General features: G+C 38.4%; 1 protein-coding gene across 2 annotated transcripts in view; it reads left to right on the plus strand.

Annotated features, from left to right (window-relative positions):
- The first annotated feature begins 610 nt into the window (after positions 1 to 610).
- The window catches only part of tgfbr3 (transforming growth factor, beta receptor III), an 80,000-nt gene continuing 62,712 nt past the window's right edge, over positions 611 to 17,898 (plus strand). Inside the window, exons 1-2 of one of the 2 annotated variants that reach the window (XM_007554701.2) lie at positions 611 to 873; positions 6,761 to 6,941. In XM_007554701.2, coding sequence (XP_007554763.1) covers positions 6,881 to 6,941 — 61 coding nt within the window. In that variant the 5' untranslated portion in view covers positions 611 to 873; positions 6,761 to 6,880. The remainder of the gene's footprint in view (positions 874 to 6,760; positions 6,942 to 17,898) is intronic. The other variant, XM_007554702.2, reaches the window with a different exon arrangement.

Here is a 17,898-nt window from a genome sequence, read left to right on the forward strand (position 1 = left end):
GAGGAGATTCACTTTCCACACACATCAGCCTAAACAAATTATCCCCATTTTGATAGACGGTGGTGGCAGCAGCATGCAGTGCGTGTGTTATGTTGCCAAAAGTATTTATTAACCAACCTTAATCCTTCAATTGAGGTTTAGTATGTTCCAGGAAGGTACCCAAGGATGCAGTGTGTGACATTTTCCTCACTATGAAATGTTCCACTGTCCACTGTAGGGGGTGTAATAAGAAAGCATTATGTGGAGTAACAATGGGATGTCACTCTAGTTTATGTGTTTGTCAGATTTGGTTATGTGTGCGTCATCACTAGCAGCAGTCTTAATTAGTCAGCCATCTCCATAACCTGTACACAGATGCACATCACTGAATCCCCATGCAATGAGACTGACCTAGAATGTAGTTGGATACTTGAAGTTTTGCATGGTATCGCACATGCGCCTGTGACAAATCGACCGTATGCCAAATTCGGATCAAACTCATGACATCTGTGAGGAAAGTGGTCGCCCTATCTGTTCTTTAGAGCTTCCCAGTGCCGTCTGAAGGGACCGCGCGCTTTGCTTAGGGACTCTCTCCTCTCGCTCGCAGCTCTCCTCCTCCCTCAGGCCCCGCCCCTCCTCGAAAACCCTTGCAGTAAAACAGGCAGATAGACGCTCGTGAACTTAAAAACTTTTAGTACGGGGCGTTGTGAGGGGACAACTTTGCGAACAGTCGTTTTCCTTCAACAAAATTACCACTCCGACGGCAGAGACGAGAGAGAAGAAGGACTTTCATGTCCCCCCCCACCCCATCAACCGGAGTGACTTCCACTAAGTTTTTCAGGGCATTTTGTGAGGACTCTTCGTGGTACGTCCGCTCTTCTTTTAAAGCTAAAGGTTTGACGTGTTTTTTGTTTTACTTTTAAAAAATAACGTTTTCAGAAACACCTTGTTGTTCAAAACAACATCTCAACACCTCCCGTCTGTTGGTGGTGTATTAGAACCCGGTTTTAGCTTGTTGCGGAAACTTATATCCAGCTGAACATCTGTCTCGTGCGTCCGTTGACATGCAGCTCTTCATTCTCTCTCGCTGAAGCGCTTCTAGCTTATTACATTAAGACACGGCTTCTTACACCCACTTTATAACTTTTTCTTACTAATCTATGAAAACAATAACAAACCCAAACACTTATGAAGAGAATGTTTAGCCAATGTGATATTCCCTTCAGATATCTAGAGGAGGTAGTGGGGCTGTGAGTGTGCTGTCAGGCTGGCACTCCACGCGTTGTTGTGGGGCGAAACGTGACTGACAGAACATGGGTGCAACGTTTGGGATAAGGACTTCCAATCGGTCAATAAATATATTTGCAACTCCGTTAAAAAGAGGGAATTGTCTGGCAAATTTAAGCAGCAGATGCCTCTGATCTGTATTTAGATCTGTTATAATAGAAACAAAAAGTAATCTGTTCTTAAAGATACTGCCCTCTGCTGTATTTATTTCACTAAAAATATACACTACCAATTTAAAATCATATTTGAGTTATAATGTATAAATTTCACTGCAAAATACAAGGCAAATCCGGGAAAAATCCTGCAGATGCTGATTTGTTTGCATTTGGATTGATGACATCACAAGAGACACAAGAAACCAGCTGAGATTTAAAGATCAGGGAAGTTATGTATTAATGTATACATTAATACATTAATTACATTAATGTATACATTAATACATAACTTCCCTGATCTTTAAATACACGCACGCACGCACGCACGCAAACACACACACACACACACACACACACACACACACACACACACACAATTCTAGTTTAGTTTGGCCTTAGCAAGTCTACTCTGTCTGGATCTTCATGTATTTATATCTTTTTACATTTATTTCATGTGTTTGTTGTTTTAAGAAAGGCTCTAGTTTTGTTCTTTTGTTCCATGGAACAAAAGCGGCAGCAACAGCGTGTTTAGTGCATGCTGCTTCACGCCTGGTTCAGTGCATCAACCATAAACCTACCACTGGGGATGCTAACTGGCTACTTTAAACGCGAAATAGCCATAATTTCATTCCATTCAGTTCTCTATTCAGAGAGAAGACCAACCTGTCTGGCTTTTTGCATCTCATCACAAGAGTTTTAAACCATTGGAAAAGTACGAAGGAAACTTTCACTGGTTTTGAAACCATGAATTTTGGATATCACGATAATTGTTTCATGCTTAGTCATTACTGTATGATAAAAATTTGCATCAGGTTCTAAATATAGGGGATGGTTTTTGTAAATATGAGCATCACTTCTAAAATGCTATTTAGAGTTATTTCCTTGGTGTTGTCAGTGGGCTGATAACTGGTATAAAATTACTGAATAAGAGCTGAATCATAGATCAGTTTGATTATACCATGGAATAACGGTACACATTTTTTTGTACCGATTTTTTTTTTGTAATTTAAATAACAAAAAAAAACTGTCCATATTTTTCAAAGCATCTTTTATTTGATATGTTCACAGCAGAACACAGGCACAGTCATTTGAAATCAAACGGTCACTCTTTATCTGCCAGCAGCAGGTTGAGTTGCAGACTCCTGGACAGCTTCTCCTCATGGTTGTCAGGTTCTGGGCATACCTTCTCCAAAACCCCTAAGAGCAATAAATGCAGTCGTGTATTTTGTGGCTAAATTCTGTAGAAGATGGCTCTTTCCACATAGTGTGTTATCTTGCAGTCACTGTGTTGCTTTGCATGCGAAGGAAGACCAGAGTAGATGTTGAAGATACCAGCCCTGCCTAACAATGCTTCTTGTTACTTATCACTGTTTGCCACAGTGTTGTGTTGCCTTATTACAGACGTAAAACATGCAAAAAAGAAAAAAGACTCACTTTATTGTCTGAATTGTTACTTTTTCTGCATGAGGTAGCACATTAAAGTTAGAAAAGAAGGAACCTGGGGTGTATTTCTTAGAATGTTTGTGCCATGTAGCAAATATTTGTTTTTTTCTCTTACTCTACTTTTACTTAACTAGCATTATTTAAGTAAATGAAGGTAACTGTAGCACTTGTGCTTGCAGGATTAAGATTATGTAAAGCAATGAAGCTCACCTCTACAAAATCAGTTGCTCATTGTGATTAGTATAAAAGTGGGGATTTGGGGCTTAGTCTTGTACACGCGGATATGTGGGATAAAAAGATGAAGAAGTCAGTTAGGATTCATGTTGTTTAGTGAAACCTCTCCACAGTTTATTAGTCATGTTGGTATATCGTTACATGTTGGTCTGCTACAAAAAGTAGGCGTTGTCAAAAAATATGTGGTGTGGTACAGAGTAAGGAATGACATTTGAGCAGCTGGTAGTGAAATAATACATTTACAGTGTTTTATGTCAGCCTTTGAAATGTGTTTTCCCAGCTTTAATAGGAGACTTTTTGTAGTTTGTCACTTCTTTCTCAACATCAATATTTGCTTTAAATATGGACAGTGGGAATAAGAAACAGTCTTGGAAAAATAAATAAAATAAAATAAATCACTGGAACAATGGAATTTGGTCCAGACACCCCAGGGAAGGTGCACCACTCTTCCATTGTGTATAATGGCTTTCACTGTGATTCGTTGGAGTCGTACAGCCTTAGAAATGTTGTTGCAACCCTTCACAGACTGATATATATACAGACTTTGTTTCCCTTCTGTTTTTGAATTTCTTTAGGTCCTGACCTGATGTGCCACTTTTTGAGGTCTTCCAGCCATTGGTTTTTATTCTGTAGGTTTAGCAGTAATGAGGCCTTGTTTTGGCAAGTTAAAAAATTTACCTTAAAAAAAAATCTTTGTTTGACAATAAAAGCCATTTCAAAACATGTGGAGGTGACCAAGCAAAGCAAAAAAAAAAAAATCTCTAAGGTGGCACATACCTTTTTTTTAACCACAGAGGACTGTGAGACGCCACCTTGCTAAGATATCTGAAAAGTGATTGCAGTTTTATTCAGCAGAATAAAGCACACTGTAATGCACTCATGTCCTTTCCCCGCTCCATACTGCTGGTCAGCTGGCTGAAAGAAGGCCTCTTCACTATTCCATTCCTTACACCACCAGCTCAGCTGATTGGGAATTAGTACAACCTACCATTCTCATTTCTGTTAAGCATAAGCCTGTCGCAATCAGCAATAAATCAGTTAAACACACGATAAATCAAAACAAGTTTGATCATTTCCATTTACACAATTGTTTGTTTTTCTTGTGTCCCTCTCTCTTTTATCAAAAGCTGGATGATGAATGGTTTCAGCCTGGTGCATTGGTTTGAATATCAGTTTTGCTTAGAGACTTCATTATCGATTTTATTTGTTGTTTTTCAGCGGATTTTGTTTATTTATTTTGGACATTTAAAATGTCTTAGACATCAAGTGTTAACTATTTGCTAGAAATAAAAGTTTATTAATCTTTGAGAGGCTGCACCTGCATTATAATGCTATTATTACCATTGTAATATAACAATATTATTGTTTATCTTATTGGTTATTGCAATAACTTTTGGGACAATTTGTCACTGAGCAAAATTTGTTATTGTGACAGGCCTGGTTAAGCAGCCAGTTGCAGGTTGGTTATCTGTGCTAGCTAGCCGGTTATCTTGCAGCTACTTAAAATCACAGTGTTATATTTTTAAAAGCAAAATTGCAAAAGGTAATATGCAACAAAGTGTGCATGATTGCTCAACAACTACAACAAAAGTCAGTTCAACTGTGCATCAGAATTAAAATAACAATAAGTGTTAACAATAAATGTATAAGTGTAATAACTGATATGGAAATAATTGCTGGTAACACTTTATTTGAAGGGGTGTGCATAAGACTGACATGACACTGTCATAAACATGACATAACACTTGTCATGAACATAAAGAAGTCTTTATGAATGTTTATGACTGTTGTCATGAAGTGTCATTGCATGATTTTGTAAATTATGATAATTTAATGCAAAGTTGACATTTTTAATGGACTTTCCATGCAACTTTTTAGAGCAACTTTACATTAAAAGTGTCATTATTTACCGAATGACACTTCATGACAACAGTCATAAACATTCGTAAAGACTTCTTTATGTTCATGACAGGTGTTATGTCATGTTTATGACAGTGTCATATCAGTCTTATGCACACCCCTTCAAATAAAGTGTTAACGAATTGTTTGTACCCATACTATCATACTGTGAGAATCCGCTAACTGCAGGCGGCCATAGAGCAAGCTTGTTTCAGATTAGTAGCTTAGTCGTCCAGATGCAACATGTAATACAGACAGTCTGCTAAGATATCCCTCTGTGATTACTATAACAACATCTCTACTCTGTTCCTAGCAACACAACATGCACAGGAGGCAGTCGTGATGATAGATGGAAGCCAGGACTTTAACACTGAAGCCACCACAAGTATGTCGCTTGGTTTCAGCAGTGTTCAGGAGAATCTGGTAGTTCCTTCAAAGCTCTCCGTATTCTGATGTGATTGCCAGATTTTCTTTATGTTGCCACAAGAAAATCAAAAGCTTTAGGTGGAAAACCGCTAGAGTTATCTCACACCAGGTTGAAAACGTCTCCGTAAATCTTTTCGTATACCTGGGTAAAGCACAGCTAATCTGCAGCGCAGCAGAAGAGAAGAACACGACAGCAATTTGACTTTGATTGTGGTCTCTGCTTCCCAAAAAGTGTTGCAACACGGCCCCACCGTGTTTAGTTAGTAAGGAGGTGAATGTCAAGGAGGAGCATAAATCAAACAGAGGGGCACTAATCCTCCCTGATGAGCTAACGATGTAATATTTGTCAAGATCTTCCAAAAAAGACTTCCTAGCCCATGCAGCTGCCTCACACTGAAAGGCCCTTTTGTCTTGTGAACGCTGCTTGCACTGCAGAGTGATGCACCTAAGCGCTTTGTGCATCACTTCCCATGCACACTTTTCGGGTTCACTGCAGTGCACATATGTGTGCACATGTGCCTGCTCTTCGTGGCTTCCATTCTGGTCCAAGGCAGTGCTTTTAAGCTGTGAACAAGTGGGCTTCCTGTTACAGAACCTTGCACACATGGATTTTACATTGACTTGGGTACAGTTACAGTCTGGTTATCATGAAGAAAACAGGTAGCACTTAAGGTAGCGGTGTGCTTGTCTTTTATCTGGACCATATGTTTCATGAGAAATGTGCACAGTATATAGAGTGTGTAGGAGTTGTAATTGGTTTGAGCTTTCTGTAGGATTTCCTAATTTATTTTGTGTTTTGAAGTTTTAGGATACACAAAGTTTATTGCAATAAATTTCAGTTTTTGTCATTGAACCGTAAACGCTTCATGTGTTTGATTCTTGTATTTGTACAGAGAAAAATAAGATTTTGTGATTTTTGTACAAAATACTGAACTTTAATTTTTCCTGCTTACAAGTTCACAGTGATGTGTGTGATTGTATCGAGCTGCTTACTCCAAGACCCCACTGGCAAGTCACAGTATGTCCTGATGCCGTTAATGAAAGTGTGTTTATAATCCGTGGCATATTGTAGAGCGTTTAACACCCTCCAATTAAGTCACTCTTGCACTTTTTACACACTGTGACCTTTCACAGAGTTGTTTGCAGCATGGCCCTTTGAAGCGCGTGTTACCCCCAATTAACCCCCCAAATTAATCCCTTGGTCTGCAAACTGGCTGCTCCTCTTGTCTCATCTGATTGCTCCCACGGCGCAGACAAAGCACTGCCCCGCTGTTTGTTCATGCTCAGGTTTGACTTTCTTCCCCAGCTGACATCTTTTATTTCTGTTCCCTATGCAGCTGGAGCTGGAAGGTGGCTTCCTGTAGGCCCATTTACGGGGAAGAAAATCTTTGCGAAAAACAGAGAGAGTTGCAACTCAACCCACTGACATCACATCAGAGGCTGCAAGAAAAAACAAAATGGGTCAAAGATCCCGCATTCCTTTGATGCTTCTTGCATTATGCTGCCTGACGTCAGCAGGTGAGTTTACTCAAGAGATCATAGTAAACACGTGAACCTGGGTGTTGCGTATGCCCTGTACGACATGCATCAGTTTACAGGATTTCTATTTCAATATTCTGACTTTCTAGACTCTAATTTCTATAGTTTTTTTCTATGCAATTTGTACATTCAAGTGGAAAACATTACTCTTGAACCTCCCTGAATGGTTGCTTGGTCTTATTTTTCATAAGTACCACAAATAATATAATAATGAAATCAGTTAATGTGTAGCAAAGGGCTATTTCACTATTTTTGTGGCACCTGGACTAACTGAGATGAAATCTGACCTGTCAAATAAGCAATGGAAGATGTTGGATGAAACGGAGGCTAAATGGCACCTTCTATCATGCTTCCTTTCAGCCTTTGGCTTGTAGCTTTCCATTATGCTTCCAAAGATGTTGGCAAGCATCTTTGCTATTTTAGATCCATTAGATAAGTTATCCAGAGACCAAACACATAAAGAAATTACCCCTTTGGATTTCAGAATGAGTGTACCTTCACTTCAAAGTCAAAACACAGAAGATGTGATGTGACAAATCAAATATATGTTATGTCTCTTTAATATAAATGAGTGTAAAACAAAATGAATTTAATAAGCATTGTTAGACTTTTGTTTTGGAAATGGAAAAATGTTTTTTTTTGTTTTCTTATCCAGACCAGGTAAACAAACAAACAAACAAACAAAAAAAACATACTTTTTCAGACTTTTTAGATTGCAAAGGTTCCCTGTATTTACATCCAGACAGAAAATGTATTGAACTACAACCACTGATACTAACTGAAATATGAAGTCATTCTGCTTAAAAGTGTAAGTTTGGAATACATAGATCATCAGGAAAAACACTGTGATGAAAAATGCAAGCTTACTTTATGAAAATAAACTGAGAATTAATTAAGAAGGACTCAGAAAAAGTCTCCATTATAACAGTCATGAAACTGTCATAAATCAACAGCGTCTTCAGATTAGTTGCAAGACTGACTGCCACACTTCCTGCCCATGGCGTCACTATCTACAATGAATCTGAAGATACTTAATGATATGAGTTACGGCAACATTTAATTTCTATTTAGGATAAATGGAGCATTCAAATTGAATTAATGTATTATGTACTTATTTAGCTATTTGATAATGATCCATTTACTTATTTGATTATGAGCACGTTGGAGTTCCATATTGCTCTGCCACGGTGCCTGTCAATCACAATTTAGGCTATGCTGTGGGATTTTCCACTTTTATCTCCCAGCAAGCTTTTCTTGACAGTGCATGTCAGAGTTGTGAGTAAGGAGGATTAATACTCTGGAAAGTGCTGACAAACTGAATCTCAGAATGAAAAGACCCAGCAGGCCTCAGCAGGTGTACTTGTCAGATTGTACGGAATGACGCCAGAATGCTACCAATTATGCAGAAGCAGAACAGCAACCACAGCAAAAAGAGAAAATTAGGAACTTTGGCATGCTATGTCAAATTAGCTCTGGATGACATCATCAAATGCCCCAACCAAAGCTACTAATCCTAACTAATTTATCAAACTGTCGTTCATTGTTTTGCTAAATGTGCATGTCTGTATTCTCTCCAGCATTTTCTGAAATAGAAGGAATCCTAACAGTTGTTGAGAATATCAGTCTACTGTCTGACAGCACTTAGAAGTCCTTTTTACCTTTTTATTCAAACCAGGTCTGCTTCAGTGAAGCATAGCTTTGTTTTGCTGTAAATTACAGAAGTAGAATAAAGTAGTCAAAGTTGCCGTATCTCTAAAAACTTTAACCTAAAAGCAAAAACATGTTAAAAAATAAAAAGTTGAACATGAATATAAAAACTACAATTAAATTATGCTTTTTTAGCTAACTTATTGAATTTAGGTCTTATTTTGTTGCGACTTCCTTCAACTAGCTGACTAAAAATAAGCAGCAACAGGTTGGAAAAAAAGAGTGCTTCTCTTCTACTTACAACAAAAGATAGTGCTAGCCATTTTGGCACTTTCTAAAACCTTGTGTGCAGGAAGTTAAACTGCAGAGACCATGTGATAGAAAATTTTGGTGCTATACCTTGAAACTGGACAAGAGCCAGTGCCTAACATCTTTGTTCTGATGAAACAGAGCTATCTATTTCAACTGGTACAACACTCTGAGTTTCAGTTTTTAGAGCTATCAAAGTCTTAGTGATACATGAGAATGCAATGCTTACACTTGCGTCAAATTTTACATAAAACTCTTTGGTTGTTTATAATGTAGACCTAGTTGATTTGTGGTTTTCAACAATGACTTTCCAAAACACAAACTGTTAAAGTTACCTGCATAGAGCAACTGCTCAATAGATAAATCAGAGTATAAATCAATAAAAAAGTACTTAATTTCAACCACTCTAACATTTTGTCCATTTTACACAGCAAACTTGAAATATCCCTTTATTTGAGGTAACGTCTAGGATGCTGGGTTACATAAAATGCTGTCTGGTTACACTGTAATGCTAAGAGAACAGTCAGGGTAAGACCACAGCTATTAGGTCTCATCTTGTCTCCACAAGTAACATCTCCACCAATTTTCCTGCCTCCAGAAGTTAGTTAGAAGACTTTGCTGCACATTGGTTCTGGAGACTGTGGTTATATCTTTCATGGCTATCCATGAAAGATATAACCACAGCCGTGGTGTCTCCTCAGCTTGATGCAAGCTGTGGAGACACTACTGCTCTAGATAGCAACAGTGGTTTTCTTTGCTTTGCTTGGGAACCCGACCATCTTTATCAGTCTGGCACTCAGCCCCACGTTTTGATGAAAAATCTGTTACGGTCATATTGCAAAGTAACCTTAGACAGAAGTATGTCCATTTCACAAAGATTGGTTTCATATTGCAACATCATAGTATTTTGCTTTGCCAGTACAGGGATAGTTACCAAAAAAAATAAAAATAAAAAATTATCCCAAAAACAAAGCAAATAAATTTTGGGTTGTATTTTTCAGACTTTCAGTTTATTTGCCGCCAAAGTTTGTTATTTAAAAACTCCTCTCCGTTCTCCGGGGATTTGAGTGGCTGACTTTTGCTCTAAGGAAAACAAAAGCAGTGTAGTCAGTTTGTGTTGTGGGCAGAGAAAACATCATCTGTCCCACAATGCCAGGATCTAGAACACAATGAAGTTTTCCTCTAAATTCTTCCTCATACCTCATGCAAAAAGCATTGTTGTATCGTCTCACAAGGGGCAGATATTTAGAGTCAGACAACCAAGTGCCCTTCCCTCCAAAGTGCACAGGCAGCAAGCGTGCTTGCAGTTTCGGCTTACTGACAAAGTTTCAGATGTTCCTCTTTAATACCAATTAGGTTACCAGAACAGAGAGATACGTAATTTTTTTCTTTCTTGCTTGCGTTCATTTAAAATAATTTAGCATAGTTACATCAGACTCTACCTCTCATCTTTGTATGTCTGTTATGTTGTTGCGTCTGTGTAAACACTCAGATCTGCCTGTCTTTAGTTGGAAGAGCTCTTGGGTATTGTTTAGATTACCCTGTAATGAATCTGTTATTAGTGAAATGTAACCCTGGGTCTGAGCCTCCCAAAGCTCCTAAAACTCAGAGTGTACCTTTGACATCTATATTTCAGTTGCTTTTTGCCGTCTTCATATATATTTTTTCCTTCCATATAATCATTACCATTTTGTGGTTGCCTCTCCCCAGATTGCTATTACCACCATTTTGGGAGGGGATGTGCAGGCATATTTGTGCTGACTTGGTGTTTTGCAAGGAAATGAAGTTTTTCAGGAGCCATGCCATGTGTTACAGAGACTTGCAAAAGTATTCAAATCTTTTGAATTTGGTCACATTTTGTAACTTTGCAACTAGAAACTTGTGAAAAATGTTGTGGAATAACAAATCTAAAAAAGTGTGGCATGCATTTGCATTTCCCTCTTTATTCTAGGCTTGTGCTGTATTTAGCTTTTTCCATCTTCCTATAATTCTGAGCAAATTCCCTCTTCTCTCTCCTTGAAGACAAGCCTCCTCACAGCATGACCTTGTCACCACCATGTTTCATATCATCACGTTCTTATGTCATTTTGTACCAAAAGTGATGTTTGGAAAAACCTACCACCTTTTTTGTGTGAAGACAATTTAAGAAAAATAAAACAACAACTCACTTTTGGGGGTTGGGGGGAAAGACGCAGGCCATTATTTTAGGAAAGTGATAACCTTAGGGATGATTAGTTTTGTTAAGTGTTAGGTTTTTGCAGATAGTATTTTGCATGTAATCCAAAAAGTAAAACTTAGCATATGACTCTCTATAGATTTTAAAAGTCAAAATGATCATTTCCCTAGGATTAAGCATTAAAGACACTGAATGCATTCTCAGAATTTAGGCCACATGCTTTACTTTCAGCTTTACAGTAAAGTAAGCAAGTTCCTTCTGTCTGGATTTTTGTATATTATTGGCAGACACAAGTCATTGCAATGCCAGAAGTGGTTGTAACTTTTTTCCCCCCTCTTTCCACCACAGTTGAGCAAAAGGTTTGTCGCTGTATCCACAATGCTTTCTTAGGGCCAGCGAGAGTCAGCACTGCCAGAATGTATTGTGCAACCACTGTAATATGAGAGTCGGCGTAGTCGGGGGGAAGAGGAGAGAGGCAGGCGCAGGCGTGGGACGTCTGGTCCTGATCGACACACTCCACACACGGACGGTGTGCCAAACCGACAAAGTCCATTCCAGCACGCTAAACCAGATGTTGCTGTGTGATTCATGCCGAGGAACCGGAGCAGTGCAGCGAAGAGGCCGCGCTTCTAGGCATAGTGGTCGGGATGTTTACATAGCAACGGGAGTCCTGACTGTGTCTAATTACAGGTCTGCTCTGCCCCCATGGTGAGGCCTTTATCTTAACAGTACTGTCCAGGAGGAGGATTCATTCTGGCCCTCTTTGTTTAGTGCTCCTTTAACATTGCATTACCAACTTTAATTAACACAGTGTAGATGGAAGGACAGATGACTTACTGTGTTTTTCGTTACTCAAACATTTTTCCGACTGCAGAAGCACATCGACACAAGAAGAGGAAACTGCGCATGCATTCCTCCGAATAGATATGTCATGTCTGCCATGTCTTGTCAGCGTCCCGATAAGAGGATGCTTACGCAAATCCAAAGGAGTAAACTGAATCCCGCCCTCCTTCCCCTTTCTCTCTGTCTCACTCTTTTTCTCCATGGTTCCAGTAAGCCGATGTGTAAATAATTTTGGTCGGAGCCAGTAATAGGAGACATCTGGGGTGATAGTGTGCTTTCCATTATGTTCATCGGCTCTGTGGAAAATAGTGAGTACCGAGCCCATAGTAGAGTAAGAATTGTAGAGTTACATGTGCTGTGACTTCATAGAAGAAAGAGTGGGGAATAGTAAAATGAAAAATAATAACAAAAAAATACGTTCCTTGTGAGATAACCTTGGAAGGAAGGTGTTTACATCGGCACTTATGGCTTTTATTATTATCAGCTATAGTTTCAGCTTTCTGAATGACTCTGAAGGTCTTTCTAGGGGGTGTGAGCTAATGGCCTCCAGGGTGGTATCGTTCATCAAACTAGCCCCCTCCTTTGGCCTCAACTTCCCCACTCCACTTCTACCACACCAGTCTTGCTGAAAGACCTGGTCCAAGTTTTTGCAATGGTTCTTTGGAAAACCACAATGTCTGTCCAATGAATGACAGTTGTCCCCATTAGATGTCTTTAGATAACAAAATACATTCTCAGAAAAACAGTGCACTCTTTTTCCACTTGTGTTCCAGAATTTGATTTTGGATGTAAAAGTAGTAAGAAAGTAGATTTAGAAGAAATAAAAGAACTCGCAGGTGCCGTGAATATTTGAGAAAGTTATCAGATAGGCCGGTGCTTGGCTAAAATAGTTAAATCTTCTTATTTAGCTCAAATTTGATAGCTCAAATTTTTTGATGGAAGATTTTGAGAAGTTATTATAATTAAAAGTTCATTTACTTATTTTAGAAAGTCATCAATTGGTTGAAAAGAGAAGAGCAGGACAGGGAAAAGTACATCGAATCTGGGGCCACTGTTTTGCTAGTTTTAGCAATTAGAGGGTCAAGTCATCCAATCAGGTGTTTTTACACCTGATGGTCTGGTAGACTCGGTTTGATAGGGGACCAAAATTGTTCCATTTTCAGCTGGCACAGATTGCTTTCACACTGCACTGTGTCAAATGAACCAAGCCTTTTGAAAAACCAGTTTATCCCCTCACCTGTGGTGGCGCTGCACCAAGAACCACTGACGAAAACAACACAGAAACCTCAGACATTGAGCACAATTTCCTTCTTCATAAAATGTAAACAAATGGAGTGGTGTCAAATTGTCTTTGGCAACAGAAACCTGGGTTTTTAGTCTGGTTTTAGCTGGTTAGGTTTAGTCCTGTCCATGGCTAACACATGGATAGGACTCAGTGTTAGCCACCGAATCCTATCAGATTCTTAGTAATCTTTTAATGCTTACTCATCTGTCTCCATTCAGTCATTGAATCACAATCCAACTAATCACACGACTCAAGTGTATTTACTCCCCCTTCTTGCTTCATTTCATTGCTGATTTCTACTGGTCCCTGTCTCTTGTGGAAATATAGATGGTTAATATGCACACTGTAGACTGGCAATGTTGTTAACATAAATGGTTAGAAACTGGTACAACACTCTGAGAACTCCAAACATACATCAGAATGACATCTGCCTATTAATGTTAAGGGAACTGTTGTTGATAAAAACATAATTTAAAACAAATCTAGCTACCACTTTGCACTTTCCATAATGCATGTTGTCTGGCCATATAATGTGTTTTTCTTTTTGGTCAGAAAGACTCTTCTGGGTTTATTTGCTGTCTGGTGCCTGTTCTGACCCGCCTGCTATTTATCACACTTTGCATTTTGTTAACTGTCCAGTTAAGAAGTCCTCCCAGCTCCTCTGTACATGTTAATACTTGAGGCAGAATGGCATTTGACAAGTCATTCCTCTTCTTTTCCCTCCCTTTCATTGAGGAAGCCCCGTGGAATGAAGCCTCTTCCAGTCTGTGTGTGAAAGTGGCATCTGCCTTGGCCCTTTTCACCTCTGGCTCTGTCACACTGGCCTTCCTCACTGGCACAGAGACTCGGCATTGTTTCAGCTTTTGCTCTCTGTTTATGGTAACCTAGAATTTTTTTCTTGAGCTTAAAAGGAAGAGACTGTCAGTTTGCATGCACAATTAAAACAAGGAAAATATGTCTATACCTAGAAGCACCATCATTGTGATCCAAACCTGCATACTTTCACCTAACTTTGTTGGTCAATGTCTGTTTATACAAAGACAATACAAATACATACAAGCCAGAGACATCTGAGTAAAACCAGATTAGGAAAATATTACTTAACTGGGACATTTCTAACTAGGAACATGTCTACAGTTTATGAAAGTTTTTTCAAAGCCCAGCTAAAGATGGGCATTTGTCTTTAGCAGAGATACACCAGACATTTGTGGGGAGTTTCCAATCTCAATTTTTAAAAACAGCTACTATTGGTTTCCCAGTAAAGATTTTGGGTAACCTCAATGTCTCTTTAATCACAATAATTTTCAGTTTTTCTAAGGATTTTTTTTCAGGTTTTCTTGCTGTGAGCCATTAGTTACATTAGAAGCAGATTTGACATCACACTTTGTGTGTGAGATACCAGTTTTTCTTACAATAGTTTTACTGTTTACAACCAAAAAATGACAGTTTACATTTTAAGCTGTCTTTAGCATCTTATGCTAGCAATATGCATAATTAGTGCAGATAGTATTATGAAAGAACACTCTCTGTATTTATTCCCTACAGAGGCTGTACTTCTTTACTTTAATTCTAAAAATACCTAAAGCCTGCCAGTGTTTACAAATACAACATGTTTAATGACAGATAGAGTTTGAAAACTGCAAACAATAAAAGGGGTGGAGGTAATTTCACTCCTTCCATTTTTGTAACTTTGCAGGTCCAGTTGTTTCTTTCCTGATTGTTTGTAATTTATTGTAAGGAAATGTGGTTTTATGGCCCCAGTTAGTAACATGCACCAACTGAAGTTATTTTGGCTTGATCATGGGTCATAATATGTCGCATTTTAAAAAGAGTCAGCTTGCCATTAAGAACTAAAATAAATGGGCATGGAGTTGAAAGCAATATATTAGAGAGTAATATTAATTTAATTAAATTTTGTCTCAGACTTTAACATTGTCACTGTCATCTGGACTATGTCTCTTTGGCAACCTTCTCTTCAAAGATTGACCTAAAAGATCAATCAGACTGTGTAGTTCAGAGAATAAACGTTAAAATACTTTACTATTCATAAATTGTTCGTTTATAAATTATTGAACAGCAGCAAAATACATTAAAGACCTGCTGTCATCTTGTCAAACCTGCAGACCAATCAGATCTTTTGGTTCAAGTCTACTCTGTATCCCCAGAGTCAGAACCAACCTGGTACGAACTTCCAGAAAACTTCAAAAATGCTGAAACTCTGAGTTGGGTTGCACTCTTTTTCAGGTAGACAAAACATTAGTGATTTTCTTTGGCAGATGATTCTTTATCTATCCTAAAAAGTTTGGTAGAGAAGGGCCAAACTCTAGGACATGAAAGGCAGAAAAAGCTACATGCCAAAATCTGTTGATAGCAGACTCAATAAAAGGATTATATGCCTCCACTGAAAATACTGTTCTTTTATAGCTTCTTACTTTTAAACTTTTTACATTTATCATGCAACACTAATACTGTAAATATCTAATTTTGAATTTTCTTCCTACAGTAACAATATCCACACTGAAGAGTGTTTAATTAAATTCAGAAATACTTTATTGATCATAATGGGAATAGATGTTGGGTTTTTGAGTTTCCAACTAACTGGTCAGATGAGCTCAAACAACTTCAGCTAAAATGTTGCAATACTGGCCAGCAGACCTCTGTTTAATTCAATGCATCTGTTTAATGCATCCCCACTTTTTGGCAAACATATTTGTGGATTATTAATACTATATTTGAGGAGGCCAGATAATCCAGCAGAAATGAAAGAGCTGATACTGAACGAGATGAGACAAACTGCCCCACGGCACACCTCCCTGGTTCCCTTACTGGGTTTAAATCCTAAAGTTAATAGTAGGAGGCTTCTGCTGAACCCCCGCCAAGCTGCTGTCAAATACAATGGCTTTTTCAGGCCTCTATGACTGATGAGAGAGATGTCCTTCGAGCAGCTCTAACCCTTTCTGCATATTGCCAAGCACAGGCTGTTATGCCTAGGTACTTTTAGTATCAAACTCCATTGGATTAACTGAGAGCAGTTGCACTTGACTTCTGGTGTCTCACTTTTCATGCAGTTGCCTGATTTAGATAATGTCTCCCAGTTCAAGCATATTAATCCTGTGACACCACTGTTGCTACTCTAGCATTCCTGCTGTTTTTTGTTTTCCTGAAAAGTGCATTGACCTGTAATTTATCTAATGACTCATAATGGTGTTTGACCGTTTTCTCCTTTATGTCGCTTCCCTTGCCGACAAAATTTTTTAGTCTTGTTATTATAGGTCAAGACAGCACATGTCAGCACCCATCAGTAACGACATATGAAGGTAACACAGCTAGTAAAGTGTTTAGTCATACGCACACAGGCCTGTTCTCAGCCAGCTGTCTCACTTTCCACAGTGGCTCCTGTGTTCCTGTGGGAATCAGCCTTGTCATCCATCTCTTCAAAGCCCTCTGATTTTTCGTCTGTATTTAGCAGCAGAGAGGAATGCAGCACTTTCTATCTGCACTGCTTGCCTGTGGCTACATATGCTCTGTGTAATTGGTCATGTAGTCTTTTTTTTTGTAACATCTTTGATGGTTTACGAACAGGTGCCCATGACATTTGTCAGGGCTAATTCACAGGGAGCTTCTTTACTGTCAGTACCAATAAAATGTGTTACGTTCCACCCATTCTCTAGAATATAAGGCTGACCGATTCATTACAAAGCAAAGCACAATATTAGCATGTGCTGTTGTGATGCTACTGTCAGTGACAAGACTGATAAAAGGTTGGTGTAAAGGGACAAAAGTCACTTATTTATAATGATGTAGCTGTAGAAATGATTGTGTTAGCAACTTTGCTGTAGTTTTAGCTAATGTGATAGCATTAGCAGCAGAAAAGTAGTTTTGATACTGTGTGTATTACTTAGGGATAGGCATTTATCTGATAATTTATTGCTAAAGTGAGCAAAAAAATCACGTGTTAAATTTATCTTGACAAATTCCAAATTCCAAGGAATGATGTTTGAAACAACTGATTTTGGAGGTCGTTTTTGGTTGTATGTTGCTTTGAGGAACACAACATTGCCCCACCCAAACCAGCTGCATTGTCTGCCAGGGCAGAGAGAGCTGCTAATTTAGCAAGCTAATATCAGCTTGCTATACTTGTGTTATTTCATATAATAAGTGCAAAAATTGAAATTATTCTGCAATCAGTTCTTGAAAAGTAATACTAAATGTAGCGTTTATTCTATATTTTTGCAGAAGTGTATTTCTTATAAGAACAATAACTAAACATTTTTGCAACTACAGAAATCCAAAACCTATTTTAACAACAGTAAGAACAATTTCTTGTCTGCAGCTACACCATATTACATAATGCTGCTCTAAAGTTTTAAGCAAATACTGTGATATTCTCAAGTTATTTTCATTGAAAATCTCTTCATGTGCTCCATTCACTCTGTCATTCTGAGAATCTTGAAAAGTTGTCAGCATGTGAATGTTGCTCAGTTGTTTTTAAATGTAAAACACATGATCTCTCGTGGGTTGATGTAGGCTTTTGTTATTTTTTCTGCTCCATTCCTATGAGTTTTCCATTAAAATGACAGAGATTCTCCTTCTTTTACTTTGAATTTAGTTTCTATGTTGTCTGTATAGTTTTTTTTTTTACCATTCACAGGAGTGTAATTTATTATCTGACCACC

This window comes from Poecilia formosa, unplaced genomic scaffold, assembly GCF_000485575.1.
Source record: "Poecilia formosa unplaced genomic scaffold, Poecilia_formosa-5.1.2 Scaffold65, whole genome shotgun sequence".
NCBI lineage: Eukaryota > Metazoa > Chordata > Actinopteri > Cyprinodontiformes > Poeciliidae > Poecilia > Poecilia formosa.